The sequence below is a fragment of the Cryptotermes secundus genome, unplaced genomic scaffold (assembly GCF_002891405.2).
Source record: "Cryptotermes secundus unplaced genomic scaffold, Csec_1.0 scaffold602, whole genome shotgun sequence".
Classification (NCBI taxonomy): Eukaryota; Metazoa; Arthropoda; class Insecta; order Blattodea; family Kalotermitidae; genus Cryptotermes; species Cryptotermes secundus.
The window spans coordinates 543,698-554,741 of NW_019739219.1; the positions used below are offsets into that span (position 1 = coordinate 543,698).

Genomic DNA, 11,044 nt, shown 5'->3' on the forward strand with positions numbered 1-11,044 from the left:
ATAAATTCAAATTAAATTCTGATGTCTATAACATGAATACTAGACAAAAATATAACTTCCACCTACCCTCATCAACTTTATCAGTATATCAAAAAGGAGTCTACTTTACTGGCATAAAAGTGTTCAACAATCTGCCACAAAGTATTAAAAACTTGGGCAATGATACTAAAAAGTTTAAATCAGAGTTAAAGAATTATCTACATGCTCATTCCTTCTACTCTTTAGATGAATACTTCAATGTAAATAGAGAATGATGTAAAATTAAGTTACATTAATTTTTAATCTAAAATTGCCTGTACTTATGTATGTAACCTTTTGACTTGTTCTGTATCCAAAGGTACTAACCTGCTTAGGATTTATAGAATGTAAATAAATTCAATTCAATTCAATACTATCAGTTGATATGACCATAATTATGTTCATTCATATCAGGTGAACCCAAATTTCACACTGACTGAAAATCTGACACTTACTAAACTGCCTCCCGATGGTGACGAACCTGAAGATGGAGCTGCAAGCGTCGCTATTGGTTGGGGGTCTACCTGTGTGAGTTCCCTACTCTATGTAACTTTAATTCTTGTGTTTTAGTGTAACTGTATTAAAGGAGGGTTTTAACTGTTGCGCCAAAAACACTGTGGTGTAATTTCTTCATATTTACATTTTGACTAACTCTTGGCTGTGCAGGCTGTTGTAAATAAAATTCATTACATGCATAAATGAAATAATTTCTCAGTTTTATTAATGTGAAAATTAGTTCTGCGAAGGTTTGCAGAATGAGGAATCAGCATAATAAACTTTAGTGTCTGTCTGTTCACTTCTGAAATCTGTTTCCTCATTCCTGAATAAAATTCTAAAAAGAACTACATCCAGTAGCTGACAATATGAAGGTCAATATCCTATGTTTAGAATGGTTATAAACCAGATATGACCAAACTGTACCTCATGAACCACATGCCGCTCAGTTAAACCATTAGTACGGCTGCTGGAAAGCAATATTATTCAATCCCTTCTTATGAATAAATTAAGTACAAAAACACCTATGCCATTCAATCTATGCATGTTTGTGACGAACAAATGTCTGAAAATTATCGTATATGACTCCAATGTTCAGCAAGTCTGGCCACTCCAGTTGTATAACAATGAATCATTTTGTACAGTATGGATGTGCTGGACAAACTAACCTGCAAAAGGTTAACTTGAGGATCTTCTCACATGAAGATTGCCTGGAGGCCTATGGTGATGGACCCACAAGAGACATGGTTTGCTCAGGTGTTCCGGAGGACACGAAAGGAGTCTGCAGTGTAAGTATGATGAGTGTTCCAGACTGAGAAAGAAGAAAAGAAAAAAAAAAAAAGGAAAGAGAACAAAATATTAATATTACTGAAATGTTTCAAAACCTTTGCTTAACAGCTTCATATTTCATATTCAGAAAAATGTTTTCAATAAAATTAAATCACTCTCAAACTTACTTATTATGGTAAAGTTTTCCCTGTGCTTAACTGATGAAGCACCACATCATAAAGTAATTTGGGGGAGTGGATGTATAGGTCCAAGTTTTCTGACCTCATTATTAGTTGCAAATCATTTTAAATTGTCTTTACTTACTTATGGAGGTGAGCCCTTCTTGAGAAGCCAAATCTGCAGCTACTCATTTCCCAGCATTTTATGGAACTCGAAGGTTCATTACCGTGTTCACAAGAGCCATCCACTGATCCCTATCCTAAGCCAGATCTATCCAATCCACAGCATCCCATCCTATCTCTCTAAGATCCATTTTAATATTGTCCTCCCACCTATGCCTTGGTCTTCCCAGTGGTCTCTTTCCTTCTGGCTTTCCCACCAATATCCTATATGCATTTCTTGTATCCCCCATTCGTGCTACATGACCTGCCCACCTCATCCTCCTTGACTTGATCATTCTAATTATACTTGGAGAAGAGTACAAGTTATGAAGCTCCTCATTATGCAGTTTTCTCCAACCTCCTGTTACTTCATCTCTCTTCGGTCCAAATATTCTCCTCAACACCCTGTTCTCAAACACCCTCAGTCTATGTTCCTACCTTAATGTCAGAGACCAAGTTTCACACTCATACAGAACCACTGGCAAAATTATAGTTTTGTATATTTTAATTTTTATGTTTTTGGACAGGAGACAAGAAGACAAAAGATTCTGGACTGAATGGTAGCAAACATTACCTGAGTTAAATCTCCTCATAATTTCCTCTTGAATCAGGTTTTGATTTGTTATCGTCATTCCCAAATATCTGAACTGTGCCACATTATCAAAACATCTGTTTCCTACCTTTATGTCATGATTTTGCTCTACATTTTGGTGATGAGACAGCAACATATACTTAGTTTTCTCTGTGTTTACTTCAGACCAACCTCTTTACTTGCGTCAGTTAAAGTTTGTGTGTTTTTCCTTTATGGTATCCACATTATCATCCAGTGGATTCACATCATCGGCATGGACCAACAGCTGATGTGTCCCATTTAATTTCAGTCCCACCTGGTTTCCCTGGACCTTCCTAATTACATATTCGGAAGCAAAGTTGAAAAGGAGTGGCAATAAAGCATCTCCTTGTTTTAGACCATTCTCGATAGGAAAATTACCAGAGAAATGTTTATCTATACAGACTTTACTATACGTTTCGTTCAGACACATTTTAATCAGTCTAACTAGTTTCATGGGTACCCCAAACTATATGAGAATACTGTACAATACTTCCTTCCTAACTGAATCATAGGCTTTCTTGAATTGCTGAAACAATGTTCCTGAACCAAGTACAATTGAAGAAATGAAAACATATACTCTTAAGTCATTAAATGCCCAACAGTTACTATTGTGATGCATAGCTAAGTAATGGTTAGCTAAACACGTTATTACAGGCTTATCTGGCATGATGCAGGTGTGAACAGCAGTGATGGGACCCTCAGAAGTGGTGATCTCTATTGGGTTGTCTAGCATCTTATAAAAGGCCATGCATTCGTCAACAGCTGAAGTGTTACCAAGCAATGACTAAGCAAGCAGATGTTGAATACTTTACTTTATATGCTATAGTTACAGTAATCTTGAGCAGCCTCCATAGTCTAGGGGTAACGTTTCCACCTCATGACTCAAGGTACACGGGTTCAAACCTGGCGGAGGTCGTGGAATTTTTAAGGGTGGAAAAATTCAGGGACCAAGTCCTCTGGGAGGTACTGTAAGCCATGGGTCCTGTGTCGTAGATTTACGGCATGTAAAAGATCCTCATGTCTCTAGGAGACCTCTTAGCAAAATTAGGCAAAATGTTTCCCACCCAAGTAGTTTCCAATGCCTCCAGTAGATGGGGAAGTTATCGGGTACCAATGCCAGTAGAGAGCCGACCTCGCAGGCAGAAAGGGGAGAGTTATTGTTGGGTACCACTGCCAGTAGAGGGCCAACCTCACTGGCAGAAAGGGGAGATAGCAGGCACCAGTATCGGTAGGGTATGGCGACAGTAGATATTAAAGGGGGACGTACAATAGACTATTAGTCGCGGTGCATGGGGAAACCCACCCCCTCTATACTGAATAACTGAACTGAATACAGTAATCTTTTGAGTGTTATACTGTAATTACTTGTAGTTATGACTTGCGAGTATCCAATAAATCCAGTCACCAAATCTAGAACCCACTTCACGCAAACACCATATGTATGATATTATATTATACTAAACGCATAATTTTCAGGGGGACTCTGGTGGTGCTCTTCTTGTTGACGGTGTCCAGATTGGCATAACCTCATGGACAAGGATCCCTTGTGCAGAATACCCTGCTGTATGGACCAAGGTTTCTCATTATCGTGATTGGATTGCAGAAAAGACAGGAGTGTAATCTATTCCAGTATCGTATATAATTGCTACTCCCTACAATTATCCATAATTGAGAGATCAACTTCCATCAATACAGTGCTTTGCTGTGTCCACTAGCCCACGACTTGAGATATAAACACACACTATTTTAGCTGATTGAATTGTAACATTTGTGGTTGAAACTGTAATTAAATTATTTCACTGGAAACTGTTATGTAAAATGAAACAGATAAAACTCATTAAACTATCCACATTTATTAAAACAACCTATACAGATGACACAATAATCTCTGAATAAAGAGAATAAGACTGACTCCACATCCCAAATATTATCCTCAGCAACCTGTTCTCAAACACCCTCAATTTCTGTTCTTTCCTTATGGTGAGAAACCAAGTTTTATTCTCAGATAAAACAACAGGCAAAATTATGGTTTTATATATTTTGGTCTTAAGTTTCCCAAAAGATTAAAACATTCTCAACTAAGTGATAGCAACATTCCCACCTCATGACTCGTAGTACGCGGGTTCAAATACCCGGCGGAAGTCGGCGAATTTTTAAGGGCGGAAAAATTCAGGGAACAAGTCCTCCGGGAGGGACTTTAAGCCGTGGGTCCCGTGTCATAGCTTTACGGCACGTAAAAGAACCTCATATCTCCAAAGGAGGTCACTGAGCCAAATTAACGGACATTTCCCGCCCAACAGCAGTCTCTAATACCTCTGGTAGATGGGGGAAACATTATAGATACCTCTCAGCTAGTAGAGCCAGTCTCGCTGGCTGGGCGGGACTGATGGTAAGCACCAGTACCGGTAGGATACAGAGACTGGTAGAAATCATAAAGGGAAGCACAATGGACCAATACAGGTCTCAGTGCATGGGGAAACCCACCCTCTCCAATAACTAACTAAGTGATAGCAAGAATTCCCTGAATTTAATGTGCTCTTAATTCTATTGTAAATACAGTAGTCATTTGTTTCAAATTATCTGCCACCTTTGCAATCAATATTCTCAAACAAAAATTTAAAACATAATTAATTTTCTATTTATCCGTATGTGTGTGTATCCTAATCATTTTTAAATATCTGGCATTTCTTCATGAAACGTTACATACTCATATCATGCCACTAGGGGTCACTTTTTCATACTTCTTAATATCCTGTCATCAGTGTTACCAACATACAGGGCTATGCAAACTTCTAAGGTGGGAGCGACATTAAGTTTCCCAAATTTTAATGTGGTACTGGATATTCGGGCCTACACAAATTCCAGGTGACAGATCGTCATGGCATCTAAAATTTTCGTTACGGCATTTTGAATGTTCTCCCCATTACATTACTACTAGCCCATGATTCAACAAAGATGATGGAAAAAATATTCCGTTAAGAGTATCAAGCGTGAAGCTCCTTATCAAGGATTTTATACCCACTGTATCTTGATAGGGGTTGATAGACAGACTGGGCACAGAGTTTTCAGGCCAATGCAACCTTCGATTTCCAGCTGAGCTCCATGCAAGATTGTGTTTTTGAGATGTGCTAACTACAATAACCAGCCTGATTTCCTTATATCCATTTAAAACACACCACCACATCACACTCAGAACATTTCATACAGTCATTACAAAATGCAGAATGTGTGAAATACCAAACATGTCTGAATGATTATTATGATGCAGAGTGGGCCAATAAAGAAAACACTAACTAATAAGTATATATATCTGATTTACCGCCATTTCTCACATTGACTCTGACGATGGAGGCAGAGAACATGTCTGAAAAGTTCTTAATTAAACTTTCATGTGATTTTTTAAAGGGCTGTGCCATAGCTCAAGCGGCTAGTCGCTGGCTTCCCACCGCGGCCGCCCGGGTTCGATCCTCGGTCTTGTAACGTGGGATTTGTGGTGGACGAAGTGGCGCTGGGGCAGGTGTTCTCCGAGTACTTCGGTTTCCCCTGCCAATCTTCATTCCACCATCTGCTCCACAATCAACCTCACCTATCATCTGGGGCTGGTACAACAGGCCAGAAGTGGCCGCAATACAAGGGACTTAGTCCCACCCCACTAGCAATAAAAAGAAACTTTCATGTGGCTGACGGCCAGAGAAGATTTAGTGAATTTACTGCTTGAAAAGTTTTAAATCTTACATGGTTTTTATGAATCTATAGCGACAGTGATCTCATTAACACAACATAACCTATGTACTTGATACAGAATCATTAAGGTAACTAAAATAATTCTGTAACAGCTCAAACCATACTGTCAATTTTAACATACAAATTATGGTAAGCTCTATTTCAATGGGCCTTAGCAACAGAATGTTCATACCAGAAAATCAGTCTATACTCCATAATTCCAAAGTGTTATCTTCCCATCAATGTTTAAAGTGATGACTGGACTTAAAAATCGCTTCAAGAGCTCAGAAAATATAGCTCACTGCTAATACATTTTTTAAAATATACAGATAAGATAACGTGAAGATTTCTGACTCATACTGCTATGGCGGCAAACACTTGCATCTGCTTACACAGAAACCAATGGAACCTCTATTCCACTGTAGCATCTGAATATTCTTCAGCTATGAACTTCCCACACTGAACAATAAAGACAAAATTATTTGCAAGCCCATTTCATAACAAGGTGAAATATCTATTCACGTTTTCCAATCAGTATATTAATTTTTCATTAGCTAATCATCAAGGGTTTGGTGAAAAATGGGGTAGCTCAAGTTGATTTACATAGTTTTGTATGTGTAAACAATAAGTTCTCAGAACAACTAATTGCCTACTTTCCTTGTTACAACACAGATCATATAGAAAACAATACGTCCAACAATTCTTTTACTGTTGCATGTGTATTGCTGCCGCAGTAAGATTTTTACAGAGCCATTGCATGGCAACAATAGCGGTATTCTTACCGAGCCACTGGTTCACCAACAGTGAGTTTTGAAATTCATAACTGGGGTGGTTTAGTCGAAACAGGTGACTACACTAGGGCTGACCAAATGAAGAACTGGCACTTGATTCTGAGAAGGGCAGACATTTTTACCTTATCCACAGAATCCAGACTGGCCTGGAGACCCATAGATTCTCCCATCTTCTGGATACCAGATGTTCTATCCCCCAGAGTCTGCTGGCAGAACCTGAAGCTGACCATTTGCCTCCATTCAGTTCAAGGTCAATGTGCGAAACATCTCTACTCCCCAGTACATGGCACAGTACTTATTACACACAAAGACTTTACCTTTACCGTATCTGTAATAAATCAAAACATAGAAACTTTAAAACAAAATCTTACGAATTCACTTGGATAAAAGTGTCCCACACAAATTTATAAAATTATTCACTTTATGTACTGTTTGAAAAAATGTACAAAATGAGTGTGTAATGGAGAAGTCACATCAGTCACTCATCAGTCAATGCATTTCAATGACATATGGTATTCCAGGTCTATACCAAAAGTTGAAGAGTCCTATCTTCTTGGATACAATGCTATGTAGTTTTCTGAAAGTCAACCAATGCTTCATAGCAACCTACTGCCTCCATTTTCAGGGCTGAAGAGTAAGCTAAGCAAGAAAAAATCATGAAGCAGGCAGCAACATAGAACACAGAACTCTTCATAACTACCAATGTGAGAGCCTGAAATCCTGCAATAAAAGCTGCCATAACATTTAATTTTCATCCACTCTAATCCTCACTTATGAGAATGGAGAGCTGTCAGGAAAGTAATTACATATGCACTGGACAAGTGGGATTACATTGCCAGTAACAGCGATAAGTTCATCCTGAGAGACTGTGGGACTCGCCAACTTTCTATCCAAGGCATACCAGCAGCTCCATTTAATGGGGGTGAAATGACTATAGCATGAAGCTATACCTCCATTACCATTATATATTATACAACAGTGGTTTCCAGATTTTTTGAGTTTGTAGTACCTTACTCCTTGCTGTCATGGTGTTGTCTGCAGATCACCAGGAATAATTGCTTATTTTATGATGCTATTCAAAGTAGACACAATATTATTAGCTGAATATATATCATATTATTCATATTTTGTTGCATACTGTTGTGAAAATTACTATATATAGTACTTAATTTATTCTTACCAAAACAACACTATTTTCATCAGATGCAGTTGCTGTCCAGGACGACATGTTTTGGCACATGTGTGCCATCTTCAGGTCAGAACGGAACAAGGGAAACATTTGAAGAGGACAGATAGTGTGTGTTCGGTGCTGCACATTCACATAAAGCATTCAAATTCTACAACTTCAACAAAAAGAATCTACAATGTTAACCAGTGCATAAAAAGCCAGCCCACTACACTATATACGATATAGTATAAAGAGCATATAACACACAACCTGATCCACTTGGGGTTACACCCAAGCTTGCACTAAACATAGGTAAAAGGTAAAGTTGTCCCTGCACTTAATTAACTAAACACTACACCATGAAGGCATATGGGGTAGTGGATACAATAAGCATATGATACATTAATTGTAACTAGAAACAGGACTATCAATGAACTGCACGGAAAGGTCGCGCCATAGCTCAAGTGGTTAGTCACTGGCTTCCCACCGCGGTGGCCCGGGTTCAATCCCGGGTCTGGTCAAGTGGAATTTGTGGTGGACAAAGTGGTGCTCCGGCAGGTTTTCTCTGAGTACTTCGGTTTCCCCTGCCAATCTTCATTCCATCAAATTCTCCATCATCATAATCACCTGGGGCAGGTTACAATAGGCCAATCAGTGACCACCGTGCCAAGTGGACCCAGCTGGACTCCACCCTTCACTAACGAATTAAAATAAAATGCATGGAATCATATCCCAAAAGACAGAAATCTTAATAAAGAAATCAGTTTATACTTTGAATTTGGTTCGTATATACACACAAAAAAAAAAGAAAGGCAGACAGGCAGTCTGATTTTAATAAATGCTTGTAGGATTATGAGCACACCTAAATATCAGCATTAAGTAAACACAATTATCAGACAAGGGCATGGTAAATGTAATCCTCTACTGCTCATGTCAGGCAGTGTTAATGTTGATATTCATACAGCTGGAGAGGTGTACTCTAAATCAGTGTGTGTGCACATCAGCCTGAAGCATCATGAACATCGCTGTTGCAGTTCTCGGTACTCTAGTACTTGGGTGCCTTCGTAAGTCCATATATTATCTATACTATTTCTGAAGACATATTAATGCTGGTATTATATTAATAAAAGAATGGCCCCTATGAAGGATAATGTCTTTTGGGATGTGACATTATAGAGTCCAGTAGAAGTTCGCCAACATTTTGAAAGAACATTGTGAACTTCTACCAGAATGCACGGCATCACACCCTCTTTGTGGTCACTGTCACAAGAACCTCAAATCCCCTTGTGCTCCCAGCAGAATAATTTGTTTCATGACTCTCATTTTTCAGAACAATAATTCACATTTTCAGTTTCCATGTCAATATTTTCAACATTTCAAAAAAGTTCCTTATACAACATTTTAAAGTATATTAACAACAATCTTTAAATATTCCAAATTTTCCACGTTGCTCATGTGTTACCAACAAAAGAAGTGAGGACCTGCAGCCTAGTTCTTATGCTCCAAATTTTCCTAGCATTTATTCACACTGTGCTCAAACTATAAAATTATGATTCAACACTAAAATGTTCTTTATACTGTTTCAGGGTTACACAACAATGTAAAAGCAGATGACCGACATGATACAAGGATCATAGGTGGGGAAGAAGCCCCATCAGAATCTCAAGTGGTGTGTTATTTCATTTCGTTATGCTCTAAGTAATAATGTCAAGCATTCAAAGACACAGTAGATCCTGGTTACTGAACAGCACCAAAGTCTCAAACCACCAACAATACATTCCAGGGATATACTATCATAGACACCACAAATTTCATCACAGTTATCAGGTTTCAACAATGTAATACAGTGCCGACTACCAAAACAACAACAGTTTCTTACCATCAATAACACCAATATATCAGCCTAGCAAAGTTCTGCAGTGGGGACACATAAGCGCTGCTTAATGTATGGAAGTGACATTATTTATGTCAATAGATCTTCAGAAATACTTCAAATTTTTGTTAATATAATTTCTTAGAATGTAGTACAATGCGGCTGCCATGAGAAATGTATATTTAGCTTCCCATTTGATGGTAGTATTTTTCTTTATTGCTAGTGGGGTGGGACTAAGTCCCTTCTACTGCAGCCATTATTCACCTACATTGGCTGATGTTTAAAATCTTTACAATTTTTAGGGGAAGGTTATCTTGTATCTTTATTTTCATTTCCATTGATCCTTACTGGCTACCAAAGCCATTTGATATATAACACGTCACAATTTATATACATTAGTTCTGAGAACAGAAACTAGTACTCTTACAGTCACATTCATAAAAGGAACAATAATTATACAATTCAGTAATTTAACAACATGTACAATTCATCAACTAGATATTAATATCTTATTAAACTCGTTCCTTAAAAATATATATATACAAATATCAATTGAAAGTCTTTTATACAATATACCATATAAACAGCATTATAAAAAGTTTAGTTCATCTCGTATTTAAAATACTCATCCAACATATAAAATGAGTGGGGATACAAGAAAAATTTTAAGGCCACTTTAAATTTTTTTTGTATTATGGGAGAGATCTTTTATTGGAACAGGTAAGCTGTTAAAACACCTTAATCCAAGCATAATAAGTTCCCTTCTGAAAAACTGACAGATGAGATGACAGACGGTGCAAATCAGATATGGTCCTAGTGTGTCATTATGGTATTATACTATCTCTAGTTAATATGCAAGCTTAAAATATTAGATAAAATTTAGTTTAAATTTTAAATTAAGTTAAAACAATATAAAAAATAGATATTTATTATTGTTATCAATTAAAATTTATCTTGTTTGTAGCTTTTAAATGTCACTGGCTTCCTGGTCACTCTCAACCAGTCCGTATTACATATCACAGTATAACTTTGTATGCCAGCACATTTATCTATTATTAAAGTTTTAGCAGTCATTATTGTTGTCGGATCACAGTGTGCTTGTGTGGATACATGTGCACTATTTTTTGTGTGTAGTGGAACAAGGTCTTCACTTGTGAGATATATAAATATATAATATATAATATATACAGGGTGTCCCAGGAGGAATGTGCCAAACTTCGGGAGGGTGTTCCTTATGTTAAAGTATGCCGATAT

General features: G+C 37.6%; 1 protein-coding gene across 1 annotated transcript in view; it reads left to right on the top strand.

Annotated features, from left to right (window-relative positions):
• The window catches only part of LOC111871732 (trypsin 5G1), a 27,902-nt gene that overhangs the window by 9,978 nt on the left and 6,880 nt on the right, over positions 1 to 11,044 (top strand). The window contains exons 5-10 of the mRNA XM_033754372.1: positions 433 to 546; positions 1,158 to 1,301; positions 3,712 to 3,851; positions 6,038 to 6,047; positions 8,214 to 8,229; positions 9,504 to 9,586. Coding sequence (XP_033610263.1) covers positions 433 to 546; positions 1,158 to 1,301; positions 3,712 to 3,851; positions 6,038 to 6,047; positions 8,214 to 8,229; positions 9,504 to 9,586 — 507 coding nt within the window. The remainder of the gene's footprint in view (positions 1 to 432; positions 547 to 1,157; positions 1,302 to 3,711; positions 3,852 to 6,037; positions 6,048 to 8,213; positions 8,230 to 9,503; positions 9,587 to 11,044) is intronic.